The sequence below is a fragment of the Borostomias antarcticus genome (genome assembly GCF_949987555.1).
Source record: "Borostomias antarcticus genome assembly, chromosome: 24".
Taxonomy (NCBI): domain Eukaryota; kingdom Metazoa; phylum Chordata; class Actinopteri; order Stomiiformes; family Stomiidae; genus Borostomias; species Borostomias antarcticus.
Window position 1 is genome coordinate 7,427,225 of NC_140257.1, and position 21,946 is coordinate 7,449,170.

At 41.6% G+C, this 21,946-nt stretch overlaps 1 protein-coding gene across 1 annotated transcript; it reads right to left on the reverse strand.

The window, feature by feature from the left end:
* Positions 1–716: 716 nt before the first annotated feature.
* LOC311325280 (myosin heavy chain, fast skeletal muscle-like) lies at positions 717–18,913 on the reverse strand (the record flags this gene model as incomplete). The annotated part of the gene is made up of 39 exons (XM_084457945.1): positions 717–734; positions 893–1,024; positions 1,354–1,449; positions 1,612–1,716; positions 2,740–2,910; positions 3,063–3,188; positions 3,273–3,476; positions 4,581–4,889; positions 4,989–5,113; positions 5,262–5,427; positions 5,699–5,882; positions 6,038–6,234; positions 6,507–6,625; positions 7,315–7,441; positions 7,829–8,218; positions 8,452–8,542; positions 8,920–9,065; positions 9,203–9,379; positions 9,517–9,759; positions 9,862–10,117; positions 10,462–10,598; positions 10,747–10,870; positions 11,063–11,180; positions 11,286–11,373; positions 11,596–11,660; positions 11,941–12,244; positions 12,454–12,624; positions 12,869–13,018; positions 13,224–13,342; positions 13,768–13,906; positions 14,039–14,142; positions 16,752–16,850; positions 17,021–17,084; positions 17,296–17,388; positions 17,609–17,717; positions 17,893–17,920; positions 18,143–18,299; positions 18,456–18,599; positions 18,707–18,913. 39 exons carry the CDS (start codon positions 18,911–18,913, stop codon positions 717–719), a joined length of 5,802 nt encoding a protein of 1,933 aa, XP_084314071.1.
* Between the last annotated feature and the right edge of the window lie 3,033 nt (positions 18,914–21,946).

A 21,946-nucleotide genomic window follows, 5' to 3' on the forward strand; every position in this document is an offset into this window, starting at 1 on the left:
GTGGACTACAAGAACGCGTCATTGATACCTTTGACTGCGCATGTCAAAGGTATCAGTGACGTGTTTTTTTCAGAGATGGTGTGGTTCAATAGGGCTTCACTCTTTCGAGCAGTCAGTGAATGGAGTGACCCTATCCAGTTCTATTAATACACCCATGCTTTATTCTCATTGTCTTGACTTCTGCCCGATCCCCCTTCTCCTGCATGAAAACTCCACCGTATGCTGATTGGCTAATTTCCTCCCAACGTCCTGACATGTTGGGAGCCGATTTCTCTAATATCTCCATGTTTCTCAGAGTAGGCCTAATGAGCCCGCATCACCTCCTCATGACTCCAGACCAGAGTCGAAAATGCAGCCCCACCAAACCGAAGCAGCTTGACAGTTTAGAAAGCATTCTGTTTTCATCTGACTGTTGGCTTGGTTGATATCCACCTTCAGTCATTGCAAAACCTTTGGTGATTTATTGATCAACTGTTTCCAGGGGTGTATTCTGTGTTTGTAGTTGAAAGTTGAAAAGAGCTGATGAGGTGTTTCATGAAGCAATAAAGAAGCTGCAGTGAAGTTGAGTGACCCCATGTCTTTGTTTACACTAGCTGTTCTTGTAACAAATCCACAAATTCATTAAGTGCATTCTTGCTTACTTTATTTCAGAAAACATTCACCATGAAACTCATATTTTATCAGCCATAGTAATGTGTGACAGGCTCTTGTCATGTTTATTCAGCTTCCTTTGCCTGAGAGAAGGAAAGAAAAAAACAAAGAGGGCATTAGTTATCAGCTTCTTTTTGCAGAAAAGATCCAGAAAAAATATGCATTTTTGTAAACTATAATTTGAAGCAGTGGTTCCAGTAGGACATGTTTCAAGTTTAGCCAACAGCAAACGAACCCTTACCTTTCCAGAGTCACGGCTCTTGGTTCTGAGCTTGTTGACCTGAGACTCAGCGATGTCAGCACGCTCCTCAGCCTCCTCCAGCTCATGCTGAACCTTCCTGAACTTGGACATGTGGCCGTTGGCTTGCTCCTCCTGGGAGATATTGAGAGGAAAACATCAGCATCCCAAAATGCAGTAGTTGCAGAATGACGATCAAGTTGTGTATCTTAGAGAATTTGCATTCTATTCTACTTGGTAGTAAGGTCAAATGCTTATTGTTTCATTCTAAATGATAACGGCTTGATTTGAGGGTGGACTTTTGTGACTACTGCACTTTTTCCTTTATAAAGGGCAAACTCAATCAAGCTCAAGTAATTTGACATGAATGGAGCCCCTAGTTAAAGGTTTCAATGGAACTCCAAAAGATTTTGATTTCAGGTTAAACCTGCAATGCAGTTTGAACTCTTTAGTGTATGACTTACAGCCTCCTCAGCCTGTCTCTTGTAGGCCTTCACTTTAAGCTGCAGCTTGTCCACAAGGTCCTGAAGTCTGGCCATGTTCTTCTTATCCTCCTCAGTCTAAAGCAGATAGGAAATTAAGAAATTATAATATGTGTAAATAACATGTGTGTATACACATACACACACACACATTTATGCAAATATATATATACAGTATTATGTTCACATACATATATGATGTCCGTATAATGAGGAGTGTATTGGAGTGTGAGTTGTTACCTGGTATGTCAGCTCCTTGACTCTGCGCTCGTACTTGCGGACTCCCTTGATTGCGTCTGCACCTCTCCTCTGTTCAGCATCGATCTCTCCCTCCAGCTCACGCACCTGTATGGAGAAGATGAGCTCATTGAGAAGATTTTATCAATTACAGTAGGACTCCACTTATCCGAACCCAACGGGACCGAAGGTCGTTCGTATCTCTGAAATGTCCGGATGACTGAGACCTATGTTAAAATGCACCAAATTCAATAAGTGGTATACTTGTTCCATATAGACTCATAATAGATCGATAAATAACCTTAATTACTTGTGAAAATGCATCAAAATTGCAATCAAATAGCCAACTAAACTCATATAGCCTAGCCTATAATAGACTAATAAACTAACCGAATTTCCAATTGAGTGTGTGCTTTGATCAAATACAGTACTTTATTCTCAAATGAGGCGTACGCTGCATCGGTAGGCTACTGTATTCGTAGAACAAAATGGTATAGCCTAAAAACAACCCAACATTAGAACAATTAGAGCAAATTATAATCAATAAATAAATAAATGAAATGACAGACAAGTTGTCGTGTCTTAGGCTATTGAGACCTAAAAGAAAGTCTCTAAAACAACCGGTGTAGGCTAACGTGGCCTAGGCTGTAGGCTATTATTTAACAAATACAGTAGGTTTAGTAGGCTAATCTACATGCTCACAACACGTCTGTGTTCCTGAAGTCCATTAACTGGGAACGAAAAATGACTTGATGCTGCTTCAGGTTGCTGACGCGCTTTCTGGCTACCAAGGAATGCAGCTCTCGCGCAGCAGACTCATTTGCGTTTTATGCTCGACATTAGAGTAACAAAGAAATGAAACGTGACAGTAGGGCTACAGCCTACAGGCAACATGTAGGTCTACATATAGTTCTGTTTTTATTCACAGTAGGATACAGTACTGTAATGAAAATCCCACCAGTAACCAGATAGCAGGCTAAAAACAAACAAAAAAATGTTAAGCCTGTCCGGTAGACCGGGAGGTTCGGATCTCTGAAGTTCGGATGAGTGGGGTCCTACTGTAAATGCCATAAAAACATTTTAACCCCATTCAAGGCAACTCAGGTAATTCTACCACTGCTATTAACTCACCCTGCTCTCCAGTTTCTGGAGCTGCTTCTTGCCACCCTTCATGGCCAGGTTCTCAGCCTCATCCAGACGGTGCTGAAGGTCCTTGACTGTCACCTCAAGATTCTTCTTCATCCTCTCAAGGTGAGAGCTGGTGTCCTGCTCCTTCTTCAGCTCTTCAGCCATCATGGCTGCCTGCCACCACAGAATGCAGCTTGGGTGAGGTGGAGAAGTACTGCTAGGTAAGTCAGCATTACTGTTATGGCTTGTAAAAGTTGATCGGTTAGCAAACAGTACAGTGTGATGAGGGTGAAATATGCATACAGATTAAACTTATCCAGACTCACATCAGTGATGGCCTTCTTAGCCTTCTCCTCAGCATTCCTGGCCTCCTGGACGGTGTCATCCACCTCTCCTTGCACCTGCACCAGGTCACCCTCAAGCTTCTTCTTGCTGTTCAACAGGCTGGTGTTCTGGAAGGATTAAACAATAATACGTTTAAAAATAACTTCCATTATGAATGTTCCATGGCTTTATCTGTGTCTGTGTGTTAGCACCTGGGAATGCAGCAGTCCCACTCTCTCACTGGCGTCCACCAGCTCCTGCTCAGCCACTTTGCGGCCTCTCTCTGTCTGCTCAAGAGCCGCTCTCAGCTCCTCAATCTCAGCCACCATCAGACCGTTTCTGCGGTCCACCATGGCTGCCTGCTCCTTCATGTCCTCTGCAGCACGGACAGCATCGTCCAGGTGCAACTGGGCATCCTAGAAACACAGATATGACATATTATTTACTACACATAATCTAAGTTGTCTAGTACTCTAGCAGCTTTGTCTGTATATGTGTGTGCCTATGTGAAGAAAAAAAACAAGATCAGTATGTATAACAGCAATGTTAATTCAGTTCTGCTGTACGGCTCAGAAAGCTGGCGAGTTGTTGAGAATGACATGAAGAAGATCAATGCATTCCACAATGGATGTCTCCGTAGGAAATGTTGCATCTTCTGGACGGAAAGGATTTCCAATGAGGACTTGTGTAAAAATACAAACTGTCGCAGTGTAGTGCTGGAAATTAAACAGTGCCAGCTAATCTAGCCAATGGCTAGAACATTCCTCAGAATGGACCAGGACTGTATTCCCAAAGTAGCCTTGAGATAGAACCTGGAAAGAGGAAACAAGGGAGGCCAAAAACAACTTGTCGAAGAACTGTGACCTCTGAAATGAAAATGGCTAACCTAACTTGGGGTGAGGCACAACGTGCTGCACAGGACAGAACCAGATGGAAGCAGATTGTTGCATCCTTATGTTCCTCAAGGAACAAAAAGGATTAAGTATGTAATGGGAAAAGATGTTTGGAGAGGTGTGGCCACAGCTGGTTCAACGTGTGCATGCATGCACAAGATCCAAACGCCAACAATGGCCATTCTTCTATGGCATTATGGGAATGTGGGAGTACCCAGACCCACAAACCATAAGGTTTGGCCATTCTTCTATGGCATTATGGGAATGTGGGCGTACCCTGACCCACAAACCATAAGGGTTGAAGAAGACTGAATTTACCCTGGCAGATGGAATTGTACTCATGACCCACAAACCATAAGGTTTGGCCATTCTTCTATGGCATTATGGGAATGTGGGCGTACCAAGACCCACAAACCATAAGGGTTGAAGAAGACTGAATTTACCCTGGCAGATGGAATTGTACTCATGACTAGCTTGTTGCTAGCTCATATCAGGCTCATAGTGCAGACGTTACATACTGTAGCTTTAAATCTAGGATATGACCCAATCTATGCCAGCATTACTGGACTGAAAGCGGTTTTATTTTCTTCTCTGCGGTGTAATCATTATTATAAAGATTCTCAGTACCTTGAGCTGCCCCTGCACATTCCTCAACTGCTTCTGGGCCTCTGCTGCTTGGCGGTTAGAGTGGCTCAGCTGGACCTCCATCTCGTTCAGGTCTCCCTCCATCTTCTTCTTCACTCTCAGTGCGTCGTTCCTGCTGCGGACCTCAGAGTCCAGGGTGCTCTGCATTGACTCAATCACCCTCTGGCTGTTTCTCTTGATCTGTTCCATTTCCTCATCCTTCTCTGCCAGCTTCCTGTCCACCTCACCCTTGATCTGGTTCAGCTCCAGCTGCACACGCAGGATCTTGGACTCCTCATGCTCCAGTGTTCCCTGAATAAATGGAAGTAATCACTTTGTTATATAAGAACTGTGACGATATTCATTATTTCCAAATGAAACTGTATTCTAGTTTTCTAATTTTAGTTGCACCTCAGCCTCCTCCAACGCAGTCTGGATCTCAGACTTCTCTGTCTCCACCGTCTTCTTGGCCTTCTCCAGTTCATGGATGCTCTTGCCAGTCTCTCCGATCTGCTCAGTCAGGTCAGAGATCTCCTCTGTGATTTGAAACAGAAACATTTTACATGAACATAACTAATACAGAGCACAATTGAGTCATTAAATGAGAAACAGTTCCTTCCACTACTTCGGGTTGTTCTGTGGAAAATCCTGTACTAAAAGCATCATGCACTACATTCAGCTCACGTTGCAAGTTCTTGTTCTCTCTCTTCAGAGTCTCCAGCTGGTCAAGAGCCTCCTCGTAGGAGTTCTTCATCTTGAAGAGTTCTGTGCTGAGAGAACGAGCCTCCTTCTGAGCTCCCTCCAGCTCAGCCTGACCCTCCTCAAACTTCTGCTTCCACTCTGCCAGAACCTACAGTAGGAGGAAGCACATGCGAAAGCAGCCTTTAACACTGATGTTGGAATTGCATTTAGAAAATGATAATGACTACATTTGCCATTGAGGTCGTTATGAACCAACAGAACAATAGTAGAATGTGTTAAAATCGCTCTAAGCCCCTAAACCCTCCAATTGCTGGTTCAGGTTCCTTTCCCTGCCATCCAGTAAAGCATGTGGACCAATGATTGCCGATAAACTATCATTTCACCTTACTGAAACTTGGTTGTGGTATAATCTTTTTCACCTTGTCAAAGTTCCTTTGCTTCTTGTCCAGGTTGGCGGCCAATGCGTTGGCCCTCTCAACGTCAATCATGAGGTCTTCCACCTCTCCCTGAAGCCTCTGCTTGGTCTTCTCCAGAGAGGCACACTTGGAGTTGGTGGCCTCGATGGTCTCCTCAGCCTCCTGGAGACGCTGAGCCAGCTTCTTCCTGTTTGGGACAAAAGAGGCTTTGTGAAGGTGCTCTGTCCTGATCGAATGTTCCATGAGTAGCTTCACATCGCGATTCTTCTTAGCAATCTACTTCCCCAACGGGAAAGGCATATAATGTCTCTTGGGGAAGGCCTTCTGGTTCCTTTGACTTACTTGGCCTCCTCCAGCTCCTCTGTCCTCTGGATGGCATCGGTCTCATACTTGGATCTCCACTGAGCCACCTCAGAGTTGGCCTTGGACATGCCGCGTTGCAGCTCTGCCTTGGCCTCCTGCTCCTCCTCAAACTGCTCCCTCAGCAGGTCACAGTCATGCCGAGCAGATTGGACACCGTGCGCCAGAGCGTTCTTAGCCTGGGAGGAGAAGAAAACAAGAGAGTGTTCTAGTTCTATTTATAGAAAACTACATAAATGTATACTTTCAAGTTTTGCATATTTCATTGAGTCATCAAAAACTACATGAAATAAATAGCATACATATAGAATAAAAGCATGACAAACTAAACAAGACACTACGAAAAATAAGAGGGACTCAATAAGAGAGAAACTGTGTCTAATAGTCACATTAAGTTACTGACATAGTTGGTGAACCTGCCTCCATAGTTCAACTTGTTTTAGAGCCTCACCTTGACCTCCTCCTCAACAAGCCTCTTGAGCTCCTCAATCTGCTGGGTGTAGGCCTGCTTGCCTCTGGTCAACTGGGACACCAGGGCTTCCTTCTCCTCCAGCTGGCGTCCAAACTCACCTGCAGGGAATGAATGGAGCTCTCGTCAGGCAAAGAACATCACAGACGTTTTCTATATTTATGCTTTTCCCCCTCTCATACATTAAACTGAATCATGTGGTCCATGCATCTGTATAATGATTTTATGAATCATCAAAGGTGTATTATAATTTATATGTGTTATTTAATAACAAAAAAGCTGAGAGTGAAACTTGGGTTCTTGTATAGAAACATCCAAGTATCTCGCGTGACAATTAAGGAAACTTTTAGTAAAATCAACATTCCTGTCAGTTCTAGACTATGAGCTTGACATGGTTTACCACTCGGCACTTAGTTTTATTACAGGTAATCATTATAGAATCCCCAGAGCATGGAATGAGCTGTAAGACACTCTTACTAGATACTGTACCTCTCAATGGGTGATTTTAAACAAATGATGAATAAAACTGGATTAGATGCTTGTGTTTGTTTTAGTTAAATTATACATGTTTTATCTCTTTGCATTGTTTATTGTTTTTATGAGTGTACTTGTTCTGCTTTTTTATGATTGTATTGCGTGTTTGTATGACTGTTCACTGATTGTTGTAACTAGGGCAACACTGTGAATGAGACCCCTGATCTCAATGTGTTTCCTCTGGCTAAATAAAGGTTTGAATTGAAAATTGGTAATGAGATGCAATACATCTTTGTTCTTGATTTATTCATTTTACCGTTCTCAGTCAGGAGTCTGGCTCTCTGTGCGCTGATGTCAGTGTTCTGGCGAAGATTCTCATCATTCTTAGTCTTGATCTCGCTGAGCTGATCCTCAAGGGTGCGCGCCATCTTCTCTAGATTGCCCTGTGGGTCAAACACCATGTTTACAGACATGGTAAAGGGTTATGCTTTAATTACACTGTCACTTTCGTTTTAACACAAGAAATTACATGAATTAATGTATTTTTCTGAGGAGGAAGAGGACATTGATTCCCTACCATATATTTGGAATACACCAGTTTCTCATGTTATATAATTCAATACACACACATACTGTATTTGATTGAGTGAGTCTGGTTTGCATTGATAGTAATCAGTTGAGCTACAATGACATTAGCTTTTCACAAGCCTCCTTTGGCACCCTACTATTCTCTTCTACAGTATGTGGGAGAACACTGCAGATTTGCCTAATCTACTGTACTTGGTGCAGAGACTGCATGTAATAATTCAAAATATTGAATTATCACTGACCTTAGCCTTGGCAACTGCTTCCATGTTGGAGGAGAGGTCATCAATCTCCATCTTGTACTCGCTCTTCTCTTTCTCCAGCTTCTGCTTGACGCGCTGCAGGTTGTCGATCTGCTCACCCAGCTCTGCCACACTGTCAGCCTGCTTCTTCCTCAGGGCAGAAGCCGTGGACTCGTGTTGAAGGGTGGACTCCTCCAGATCACGTCTCAGTTTCTGGAACTCAGCCTCACGCTTCTTGTTCATCTCAATCTGAGCAGCAGTGGCCCCTCCTGCTTCCTCCAGCCTCTCGCTGATCTCCTCAAGTTCCCTGGACAGATCAGCCCTCTGCTTCTCCACCTTGGCCCTGGCAGCACGCTCAGCCTCGATCTCCTCCTCCAGCTCCTCAATACGAGCCTAAAGTAGAGATTAAATACATGATTCTAACGAATCATGGCTGCCAAAGAAATTCCTTTAACTCTTTCATTCTGGTCTTCAGTAGAAGACAGGGGGCAAATAAGGGTGAAGTCAACCCAAAGTCAAACCGGCTGAACGTCTCAGAAGCAAGGACAGCACTATCAAATGTACGATTATTTTTTCAGGAATCATAATGATCATGACTGTACTAGGGCTCAGTAACTACACGGTACCTGAAGTTCCTTGATCTTCTTCTGCAGCTGGGCTCCAAGAGACTGCTCATCCTCAATCTTGCTGAGGAGCTGGCTGGTCTCAAAGTCCTTCCTATGGAGCACAAAGGAATCAATGACAAACATTTAGTTACTGTGCTATTGTGAGGGCGGAGTCCAACCATTCACTACACCAGGGGTCTACAACCATTCTGATGTGACGTGTTAGTTGCCTGTGTCCTGGGTGACATAATTTCTGACAACATTTAGTAAGGGCCAAGGGACAAAAAGTATCATCACAATAGGGCAGCTTGTCCAAGAACATGACCAAATTGACTGTTGCAGTACATTTATTTGCTTGCACACATTTACAATTTTGGAGTTTTGTAATTCAAAACTAAAACCACTTTCATTGTAATGATGGTTGGAATTCAAGTTAATTAAATCAGTCACAAATATCTCAAATGATCTCTGAAAAGTATTTGTACTTACTTCTTGATCTTCTCATCAGACTGCTGCTTGTCATTCTCCAGGTCCATGATGGATTCCTGGGCCAGTTTCAGGTCTCCCTCCAGCTTTCTCTTGCTTCTCTCTAGTTCCATACGGAGCTTCTTCTCTTGCTCCAGAGAACCTTCCAGCTGGAGAACAAAAGACATGATTTTTACTCACCTTAGGTTAATATTGATAACAATCATGAGGATAACAATAAGCGATTCATGAAGAGGCATAGTTAGAACTGCCCCTAATGTGCAAGACATCCTCCAAGAGGACTCACGTCGTCGACTTGCTGTTCCAGCTTGGTCTTGGCCTTGGTCAGAGTGTTGACTTTGTCCTCCTCTGCCTGCAGGTCATCCAGTGTCTGCTGGTGGGCCTCTTGCAGGGCTTTCTTCTCCTTGGTCAACTTGGCAACGCTCTCGTCTTGGGCGGCCATCTCCTCTGTCAGGTTTTTAACCTGGACAAGACAAGAACGAAAGGAGATGATGGTCAGTTCATGATTTGGGAATAGAAGAGCTTAACTTCATTACTGTTTGGCTGTGTTTTTGAACAAACTACTGCTTTGCTATTGAAAAGATGTTGACATGTTGAAACCTTGTTCTCAGTGGCGTGTTTCTCCTTCTCCACTTTGGCCAAGGTAAGCTCCAGATCGTCAATGTCTTTTTTCAGCTCAGAGCACTCATCCTCCAGTTTCCTCTTCTTGGCCGTCAGCTCTGCGTTCATCTCCTCTTCATCCTCCAGCCTCTCGGTTGTCTCTTTGAGTTTGGCCTCCAGCTGGATCTTGTTCTTGATTAGACCCTCGCATCTCTCCTCAGCATCGTTCAGATTATCTGCTTCCTGGGAGAGGCAAACACAGTGGAGAAAAGATCAGTGTTCAATTCTGTTCGATATTGGTGGTTATTTTTGAATGCATGTGCTTGTGTACTGTAGCTCACTCACAGATGCAACTGCAAGAGCCAGATCGTTCTTCTCCTGCAGCATGGACACCATTTTCTCCTCCAGCTCCTTCTTGCGAGCTTCAGACTTGGTGAGGGCGACTTTGCATTTCTCATAATCCTCCTTCATGTTGGCCAGCTCCTTCTCTGTCTCAGCACTCTGCAGAAGAGGCTTGATCTTGTAGTACACCTTCATCCATGGCCAGTGCTTAACATTCATGAATGAGCGGATATTGTACTGGATGGAGTAGATGGACTCTCTGATCACAAGAAAGAGCGGCACAGTGAATGTTAAGGTCAATACACATTGGATCTGATGTGATGAATGCAATCTATCCTCTGATACCGGTATGTAAATATAATGTGTAAGATATGTAAAATATTTCCATCAAAATAACCATTAAGGTTAAAATCCTAACACCCGGGATGATAATATTTTGGTAATTCAAAACATTGTAATATTGTAGTACAACATATTTTCTGTTGGCATAAGTAGCAGTAGGAGTAGGATTACTTTATTGATCCCTGAGGGGAGAAATTGCACAAATAATTTGAGGTTTGTGGTAAAACAAAGGTTAAAAAGACATTATAAGCTCCCTCTCACCTCCTCTCCATCATCTTCACAAACTCCCTTCTCATCAGGTAACCGCGGGCGAGAGCCTGTGTCATGGTTACCAGAGCAGCAAGCTTCTCATCTCTCATCTCCTCAAGGACACCCAGTAGACCAGCTTTGAAGAACACCTGAGGCACAGGTAGAATACACAGATGAAGTAAACAAGGTGAAAGTAGGACACAAAGTTGAGTTTAATTTGATTCAATGGGTGAAATGCTATTGTGTTGGGTGTTTGTTGTTGCTTGTATTTCGTAGCCTGAATATGTGCTATCTTACCTTGGTGTGTCCAAACTTGTAGTCCTCATGATTCACATCAATTGACCCAAGCAGCTTCTCAGAAGCCTTCTTGTTGTCAATGAACTGGCCTTCGGGGATGACACTGGCATTCAATACTTTGTATCTGTGTAGAGAGAAATATTGAATATTGATTAGTTTGGTTTTAAATGTTAAGGATGAAAAGGTGTTTGTGGGAGTGCATACATGTACAGTATGTTTGTGTGTGTATTCATGTGCAAATGTGCATGTGCCTTTCTACATGAACTTTGTGTTTTTGTATGTGTTAGTGCACAAACGTTTGTGTGTGTATCTGTACCTTTGCTTGAAGTCAGCATAGACGATTCTGCTGGGGAAGCCCTTTCTGCAGATCCTAATACCCTCCAGCACACCGTTACACCTCAGCTGGTGGATAACCAGGAAGTTCTCCATCAGACCTGGAAACAAAAGATAATGATGATTTTTCGTCTTTTAGAAATTAAGATGTCATTTAAATGTCAATTAAGAAGTAAAATAATTTGTAAAATGTGATGTTGTTATACCTGGAGTCTTAGACTCATTGGGGATCAGGCAACGCACAAAATGAGGGTGGGTGCTCCTCAAGTTGGTCATGAGCTTGCCCAAGTTCTCCTGTAAGGGTGTTCCAAATGACAGTTTTCTCAGATACCATTGATGATGGAGTTGACGAGCTAGATTGCAACTAGACCTAATTAGCTGATTAGTTGATTCTGTAAATACATTTCAATATAAAGTATGGAAAGATTAGTAGCTTGTTATAAATAACCATTAGACAAAATCATGGCATAAAACATCACAAATGTACCTTGAAATTAGATAGAAAAGTTCACTCACTCTGAACTGAGAGGACACAGTCTGCATGGAACCTCCCTTCTTCTTGCCTCCTTTCTTTGAAGTGTCTATGAGTATCACGAGTTAGAGAATAATACATGATAATGTGATACAATATTTATATTTAAGTACTGTTATGTTTCCTTTTAATTCACAAACAATCAATTAAATGTGTATAATGTATTAACTTATTTAAAAACATATTCTGTGTTTTTCAACAAGTTCCTATACACAAATATTTTCACTCTGAACACTTGAATCGTCTATCTCACTTACTTCAAAGTGACCGTTAGAGGGAAAAGGGTTCTTATATCCATTTTGCTTTGAGGGGATTGAACATGTACAAACCTTCAGGTGGAGCAGCAACGTAGATAACGGTCATCACTTTTACTGAGGACTTCTGGTACAGCTGAAGCACAGAGTCGTTCAGGGGGTCCTTGTTCTTGTCCAGCCAGCCATTGATGTTGTAGTCCACTGTACCTGCGTAGTGGACCAGGGAGAAGTGGGCCTCGACTTTGCCCTTTCCAGGTTTAGGCTTCTCAAAGGCCTTGTTCTTGCCAAGATGCTGATCGTACAGCTTGTTCTTGAAGGTCGTGTCTGAAGCCTTGGGGAACATGCACTCCTCTTCAAGGATGGAGAAAATGCCCATTGGCTGTGTAGGAAACACATTTTGATCAGACAAATGTCTGTTTACATACAACAAACTAGTGCCTTGTCCAAATGTGTCTGATATTTATGTATACATTATAGAATTGTATTACCAATATGATAATGTCTGTGATTATTATGATACTATTCAGTTGCCTCAAATGTACCCACTATACTTGCAAAGCCAAAAACATGTAGTGTTATAGTTTTCACCTTCTCAATAAGCTCAATGCAGGCAGCCAAGTCCATGCCAAAGTCAATGAATGCCCAGATGATGCCCTCCTTCTTGTACTCCTCTTGCTCCAGGACGAACATGGTGTGGTTGAAGAACTGTTGCAGTTTCTCATTGGTGAAGTTGATGCACAGCTGCTCCATGCTGTTGTACTGTAGATGCACAGTTTGAGAGATCATCTTTGTTTAGATACCCTCCATGTATTGATTCTTTATCTTGACTTAATTTACTCTTAATTAATTAGGGTAGATCACACTTTCTGTATTCATGTATAACAAAAAAAAAAGAAGAAGAAGCGCAAATTGTTCACTTATGAGTTCATTAAAAATAAGACAGGATTTATTTTACCAAATATGGTCAAAAGCCTGAACAATCCCATAGCAATACCAAACTCACGTCAAAGATCTCAAAACCGGCAATGTCGAGCACGCCGATGTAGAAGTTCCTTGCTTGCTTGGTGTCCAACATCAAGTTGATGCGGATGACCATCCACAAGAACATCCTCTCATAGATGGACTTGGCCAGAGCGCTCACTGAATTATTCACCTGTGTAATGACAATGCCATGAGTTGGTTCCACTTTATTACACTAATGTACTTTATCTCATAGTCTGCTTTTTGCCTTGTATTGATTCTAGAACTATGGGAAAATTAAAAGGACCATTCCAGTTACTTTGTAACTGCATGTCTTGAGTATTTAAAGAAATAAGCAGTAAACTATTTTCTTTCAGCAAATGTGTACCTCCCCTTACCTGAGGCACTGTCTGACCCTTGGTCACATACTCATTGCCGACCTTCACTCTGGGGTAGCACAGGGCTTTCAGCAAGTCAGCTGAGTTCAGACCCAGAAGGTAGCAGATTTTATCAGCCACTAGAGGGAGAGAGGAGTAAATAGAGTTTGAGGAGGGACACAATGATCACAATTTACTTATTATCTCCACCCCAGCTACAGCGCATGGTGAGAGGTAATGTTTTCAGTGGCATTTGTGGGTGGGTGCTTGCTTGTGTTTCTTTATTTGTCTGTTAGCAGGATTATGCAAAAACTACTGGACCGATTTTCACGAAACTCGGTGGATGGGTGTAGTGTGGTCCAACATTTTTGAGCGGATCTGAATCATGGGGCGGGTCCACGAGCTGCCCAAACACGGCTGGCCATTCACCACCATTAATGTTTTGGACCAGGGTTACAAAAAAACTGCTGGACCGACTATAATATTTTCTAGTTAAATATCGAAAGTAGAAAGAATGAATTTGATAGAGATTTTTGAGGAACGTGGGACTTGAAGTGGGACTCACCCTCTGTGCCATCTGGCTCAGCCTGCTCCTCACGCTGCTTCTGCTTGAAGTGCATGTTGCCATGTTGCATGACAGCACCAGTCAGCTTGTAGATGCTCTGCTTGTCTTCAAGGGTGAAGCCCAAGATGTCAATAGCATCCTGGAGGAGGAAATTAATGTAAGATGTAAACAAGTAAGATCAACTCAAGTGTGCCAGGTGGAGGGACTTAATGACTGCATTTATGCTACGCCTTTTATTTTCAATTGTTGTATTGTACTTTCAGTGACTCACGTCTGTAGCGTCCAGCTCCACCGTGTCATCGATACTGGCCACAGTGATCTGACCCTGGCTGATCATGGGATAGTCATAGGGGTTGGTGGTGATGAGTGTCATTTCTGTGGAGAACCAAGAATGAAAATCAGCTTGTATAAAACTATAATGCAACTATAAGCACTGCTTGCTGAATATGTGCCAGAATACCATACCATACCACTTTATTTGTAGAGCACATTTAAAAACAACAAAGTTGACCAAAGTGCTGTACAAGTCAAACAACAATAACACACAAAGAGCACATAATAAAACATACGCAGTATGTCACATGAAAAAGGACAAGTGTCTTAGGCTATGTCAGGAAAAAACGCCAAAGAATATAAGGGGCGAATTCACTAAAGGATTGCGCAGCTTTTCCTGACGCAAAGCCTGTGCAAATAAGTCAAAAATTATGTTTGCTATTCACAAAGCCCTCGCAAAGGGTGAAATACGGTGTTAACTGCGTTGCGTTCGTCATTGCGTTTCTCTGCGCCGGTGTTATTAGCTCATATTTAAATTAGGTAATATGGGCGGAGAATGTTCCCCTTTCTATGCAAATGAACATTATTGCAAAACCCGCCCAATTCACAAAGATCGGCGCAAATTGCCTCACGCAGTTAAAGTGAAATTAATACCGTTTTCAGAAACGTGGTGGTATTTAAGCGCAAGGGGTGTGTCGCGGCCAGCCTTTCCGCTGATCATGGCAGCAGTGATTGTTGCGAGGCGAATTCGGCATCGCAATGCCAGTCATGTTGTTCGTGAGAGAATATTTAGAAGAAGGTCACTTTTTGATTTAACACTAGAACCACCGTGGTAGCTGTTTGGACACCAGAGCGCGCAGCTCTTCAGCCAACTGGAGGATGAAGTCGCGTCTGGGGAGGCTCAGTTGACTATGCGTCTTTCCACCCGTCCCCAGCGAGTCCAAGCTCCCCCAATGAATAATAGGCTACTTATTTATAATAGCCTACATAGCGCGAAACTGTGCGTATAATAGTCTATACGCGAAACTGCGCATTCCCTATAGCTGTTCATTGAACAGCTGGGGGCCGATATAGGTATAAATAAAGAAAAACATAGCCTACACAATATTTTTTTTATTTGAATGGTCTTGAAAATATTTTGCTTTTGTATCATAGGTGACGGCAGGTATCATCTTCAGCCATGGATGATGACTCCCGTGCGTAATCCTTCCAACGTTGGAGAGGCGGTGTACAACTGGCCTCACATCAGGGCGCGCGGTGTGATTGAGTGCACATTTGGAATCCTGAAAAGCCGTTTAGATGCCTAGATCGTACCGGTGGGGCAATGTTATACACTCCCCCAAAAGTATGCCAGATCATCGTGCTGCAACTTGCATAACATAAAATGACAATTTTTCCTTTGTTCGTCTTTTCAAATCATTCCACCTCCGTTTGCAGTCTTCCGCGTTTACACACACAAATGGCACTGACTGATTGGGAAATTAAACCCCAAATATGATTTTTTGCTGCAGTCGTGCTGTGAGACATGTTTTTGAACCTCGTCCGTGAGGCCTTCAAGTTCGCTGTCTGGAAATCGTATCATCCTTTTTCTGTCTGCCATCGTCCAATGATATGCATACGAGTTGTATGCGCTGTATGCGCAGTATTTATAGTCATTTCCTATATCAGCAGCAAATTGCACTCAGCCGCAAACACCGAATGGGCGTGTTTGCGCTGGGATATTATTAGCGCAATGTCTTTAGTGAATAGGTTTTTAAAACGGAGCACATAGCGGGCGCAACTGACGCGCAATATAATGGTGCAATTAGCGGGCGCAATTTGCTTTAGTGAATTCGCCCCTAAGTGTGTTAAGAATGATCAGCTATTTGTGTGGTGATCAACCTGGATCGAAGCCTGACTTCATCAATGCTGCACCTTTCTACCTGCAACACCAGTGGATCTTAAACTCAAAACACCCTTTACTGCAGCAGCATATTGGTACACAGGGCTGTTCATCTCTGCACACTAGACAGTAATTAGCCTGCTCAGGTGTAACTCAAAGCTATTTTGCCAACATCCAGTACTGTAGCAAATTAGCCTGTTCAGATGTATTCCAAAGCTCTTACGCCAGTGTTTTTCCCACAGAAATGTGTTGTATCTCATTCCCCTCCTTCAGGGAACTGTAGTCATGCACTCTACCATCCGCTCAGAGCATCGCTACCTTGGGTTACAATAGACAATGTTATGATTATGAATAAATAATATAACAACTATATGCTGTACATTAGAATATCTATAGTATATGTGTGTATATATATATATATATATATATTTATATATTCATATATATATATATATATTCATAAATATATACGTAAATATATATCAGTAAATATAGGGTATTGCAGACAAAGTTCTGCCGAGTATGACAGATCTGCTGATTGAGCATCAAGATCGAGGCTCTGCTTAGTGATTATTATTCAGTGTCTTTCATCTTCCATCTGATTTTACATGAACTATGGCACTCTATCCCTGTTTTTATGGTCATGTTAGGTCTATTTTTATGTGAAGCACTATTGCATATAATTTCTTTATTGCAAATAGATTTGAGCTGCATTTTTGTATGAAAGGTGCTATACAAACGTAATTATTAAAGTTTATTATTAGTATTAGTAGTAGTAGTAGTAGTATTAGTAGTGGGCACTGGTTTTCTGCACTCTGCTTCATCTTACCAACAATCTCAGGCTTGTGGTTGGTCATCATCTGGTAGAAGATGTGGTAGCCTCTCTCATCGGGCAGCTGGAAGCTCACTCTGGACTTCTCCAGCAGATCTGGAGGGAGAGAGAGAGAGAGAGGGAAGGAGAGAGAGAGAGCGAGCAATTTGAATCTGAAGTAGGAAACCGATAGTCATAGTAATTTTTGTCTACATTTAGGCCAACAATCTGGTGTAATATCCTTGTGTATTTAGTGAAGAACTGAGAAGCAATCCAAGCCAACTTACAAGTTTCAATGTCAGCACTGGCCAGTTTGCCAGTATTTTGGAAGTGAATCCTGATGAATTTACCCTAATGTACAGCATGGAGAAATACCAGAGGGTCAGAAAATAAATACAATTGCCAGAATAGCACACAGTATTTACACTTTGATTTACAACATTTTGGCAATTACAGTACTGCTATGGTACTGCTGGTAGTATGCTGTACTATATCATCGTAACAGGGAATGTATTAGAAAGAGCATGTGCTATAATATATAACATTGTCCCCCCAAACTTACAAAGCGAGACGAATTGTCGTTCCTCACTGTCTTGGCATTACCATAAGCCTCCAGCAGAGGGTTAGCTGCAATGATCTGATCCTCAAGGGAACCCTGAGAGAAAAGAGCACGTTGGTCAGTTACATTGTAACTCAGTAGGCAGGACAAGAACAGCTTTGAACAGCATAACACGACCACAGTACTGAAACCTGGAACAGTCTAGCAGCCAGAAAATAACCCACAATGTTCCCTGAAAAAACGAATGACCTTTTGGTAGCTGTCTCTCTTTCATAACTGCAGGGCCACTGCCACCCCAGAAATTCTGAGGACTTGCCTTAATTTTGCCAGTCTCCTTCTTCTTTTCACCCCCAGATACAGCAATGGTGGCAAAGAACTGGATGACACGCTTAGTGTTGACAGTCTTTCCAGCACCGGATTCTCCACTGGTTTATGGAATAGAAAATTGGTGTATTTTAGTCTACATGTAGTACAAGTATTGGCAAATGTCTCAAGATAGGTAGTATCATAATTAAAGTGCAGTGAAACACTTGATTCTGACTACAAACTGGTAAGTTCTAACAAACTAATAATCAATTCTAAATTGCATGTTAAACTTACGTGATCAGGACAGACTGGTTCTCCCTGTCTGCAAGTAAAGAATGTAAGAGGTGTCAAGAATAGCATCATCATGAAGTACATTCATCATACCATTTATCAACCTCTCCTTCCATCCACCCATCCATCTATCCACCCATCCATCCATCATCCATCCATCTATTCACCTCCCCATCCATCAGCCCATTCATAAACCCATCCCTCCATACTGTATATCCATCCCTTCATCCATCCACACAACGATTGTTCGTACCAGTCAACATGTTCTGGAAGGCGTTGTCAGAGACAGAGAAGATGTGGGGTGGAGCCTCCATACGCTTCTTCCCTCTGTAGGCGTTGACCACTACCATGTCGTACACAGGGAGCCACTTGTAGGGGTTCACCGTGGCACAGAAGAGCCCAGAGTAGGTCTGCATCAGAAGCGATTGAGACAAGACATTAGACACATTATGGTGCATGCAGGGTCTACAGATATCAAAAGATATATAACAGGCAACATGCAGTATAGATATAAGAATGCAATTATGGGATATATTTGTGCAGGTGTATGTCTGTGTCTTTCTTACGTAGATCATCCATGCTGCATAACGCTCTTTGAGGTTATACAGGACAGAAGCTTCATTGAGGTAGGTCATCATGGCCATGTCCTCAATCTTGTCAAACTTAGGGGGGTTCATTTCAAAGATCTCCTCATCTTTGAAGGTTTTCGTCTTAAATTAAGAAATAAAGCCAAAACTAGTTTCAACTGAACGATTCACTAAACATGTTAATTCTGTACAATTGCAACCCAACTGAACACGTCAGTTTATAGACTTACCTCCTTAGACAGTTCCATTTCCACCTCAACCTTCCCAGCGTCCCTTTTGAGAATCTTTGCCTTGAGGTACAGCTCTACCTTGTCAGTCACAAAGCAGGCATTCTTAGCATCGAATGGCCTGCTCTGAGCCTCAATCCTCTCCTTCTCACCCTTACGAAGGTAGATGGCGGCTGGGCCGTACTGGGCCATCTCCGCGTCCGTACTCATGGTGGCGGTTTACTGGAAGAAAAAGAGAACGCATAAACATGAGAAAAATGATAAATATATTTGCCTTGAATGGTGCCCACTACAGATGAGTGTTATCACATCGACAATGATTATATGTTGGCTTTATAAATGGCATACAAAAGGCAGGCCAACTAATATGATTAAGTCAAATAAAAAAAATAAAAAAGATTGATAATATGATAATAACAAATCTTTTTTGTTGGATAAATCTCTCCAGTCAATTCATATAAATAGTTCGGAAAAGTTATTTCGGTAAATTATTTCTCCCCTTTAATAATACTACTTGGTAATTTTTTTTATAATGTTGGAAAGCCTGATTAGTCACCTTTACAACGACATGCAACTTGTAAGGATTGTTCATTTGTGGAATGAGTAACACAGCTAAACGTGTGGGTAGGGGCCCCCAAAAATCCCCTGCAATATTCTTATGCGTATGGATTCTCCACACGCTACTGAGGTCCCTGAAAGTGTAAAATGAATTAAGTGTAAAAATGGCCAATATGTGTTGTTTCTTCCTTATTACTGTGGGAGAGTGCAAATCCAATCCACCAAGCAACTCAAAACAAGAGTGAATACCAACAGAAGAATACTGCAGGGGATTTTGGCACTTTTTTGGGTGCTACCCACACGTTTAGCTATGTTGCTCATTCCACGAATGCATGATCCTTACACGTTGTACCTCATTGTAAAGGTGACTAATCAGTCTTTCCAACAAAATAAAATACAATACCAATTGGTATTTTTAAAGGGGAGAATTAATCGAGCAAAATAGCTTTTCCGAACTATTTTTGAGGAGTTTAGTTCAGATAAAATCCTGTCCTTTAACTTTAAATTGTCTGCACTAGTATGTTGCATTACAACATCTCACCTTGTCTTCCCCTCCCAGATGAAACAGTACCTTAGTGGACACTGGAAAAGATTTTGATGTTGTGAGTAAACACACGACTTAACACAAAAATGAAAAACACAACTTAAATTACATACATAATTCAAATGAAAATCAATTTTCACAGACAGGGCTTAGATTAAGCCAGGAGTAGACCTTCATGTGGACCAGTTAAACTAAGACATTTAAGGAGCTTGCATGCATGTGGCATAACTTTGGCTTAGTTAGTCGGAGACTATGGAGTCCAGGAGTGGTAGGTAAGTAAGCCTGAATGAGAACACAGAACAGGCTGTTGGTCTAATGGTGCTCATAAGAACCCTGAATGGAATAGAAAACACCATTCCTGTTGTGTATCGTTATACAAAACAAAGTATAGAACAAACGTTTGTATTATTATACAAAAGCGGTCTCTTAAGTAATTAAGTACTCGTCTGGCTGTAGTGCACATCAGTCTGCATTTAGATATTCCAAATAGTCCATGCTCCGTCACAAACATTCCTAAGCAGAAGTTAAACCTGCCTCTTTGAAGGATTAATTTAAGCTTCAATTTAGTCCTAGAGCAACTCCAATCCTCCTTCAATCGGCTTTGTTTGATGTAGAACAGCATAAACCTACTACCATTTTAAGATACTGTAAATCTATAGTCACTTTGAGTTAAGACTGCTCAAATGCTCATTTTAGTCTCGGACTAAAGATGTGTTCACATCATGGGGTACTCTTGAGTCTATTTGGATCTCCTAAATAGTCAAGAATATTATCGAAGAATTACCAGGTATAGGTATGAGCGTCATGATTCCAAAAGATAAAAAGTTAACATGCATTGTATACAGTATGTTTGTATGTGCACACATGGGATATCTCTGTGTACTAGGACATGACAAAGTATATAAAATTCCCATAACAAATGTAGTGTTCGTATGTTAAGTGTTAATAAGATTAAGAGATATACTATGACTCAAGATACCAATAATAACACTGTGTGAATGAAGAGTGCAAAGAGTTATAGGGTCTTACCACAGAGGTTGAAGCTATCTGTCCATGGATACTGGTCTCTGGATCTCCTTATATCTGCTGCAGATTGCCAAGCAAGCAGGAGCTAATTGTGGACCACTCTCCTCAAGGAAGTGGAAGTGAGTCTATTGCCTATAAGGTCTGACTTTGACCCCCTCCCTCTTTCTCCCTCCCGCCAGCTCTGTTTCTATATTTTCTTTGATGATAGAAATTGCAACAGTGTTCCACAGTGCTTTCATGTGTTTATATGATCTTTTATGAACACTATTTTGTTGAAATGTTGTTCATTTCATCAATTAAATTGTAGGGTCCTATAAATAGACTTACCATGAAAAAAGTTACTAACAAGAAAAAGTATTTTTAATAACAATCTTTAAAGATAATTTCCCTCATTATGGCAATTCCTCATCAAGCTTTTTTCAGCAATTCTGATGAAGTAAACATAAGCATTTATAAGGTATTTGGTACAAGAACTCACAAACAAACAAAAGGAAGACCTGGAGGACTAGCAAGTGAAAAACAGGAACGGTGACACATTTTTGTTTTGGCTCTATTCAAATAGGTCAGACCTCACCTGACACAGTTTGCCATTTAACTACATGGTTACCTCAAAATTACAGATGTAAATATGTATGTATGTATTTATGTGTATTTAAATATATATATATATATATATATATATTTATATATACACCATTAAAAGGTCCATACGATTCCAAATTGGGCTAAACCTTAAAAGAGATTTAATGTTAGAGATTAATGTTGCTTAATACAGTAAAATAACTTGATAAAATGTAAATGAGAAAATTGCAGTTCTCATTCAGAAAGAGGAGGGTCATGAGCAATAACTACTAGTAACATAGCAGGCATTAAAAAAATAGACAAAGCTATCAAACTATTGAAATTATATTTCCATTCTTATACTACTACATATTAGACATAGTTATTTCTTATGACTATCCACCTCATGAATTATAGCTGTTATTTTCCATTTTGATTTTAAGTGTTGACCTATTCAGACAACATGAGTGGAAAATGTACACTGGTGAAGTACTCCCTTGCTCCTCCCACCCATTTGGCAAAATCTTGTGATTCAAATCCCACTACTGCTTTAT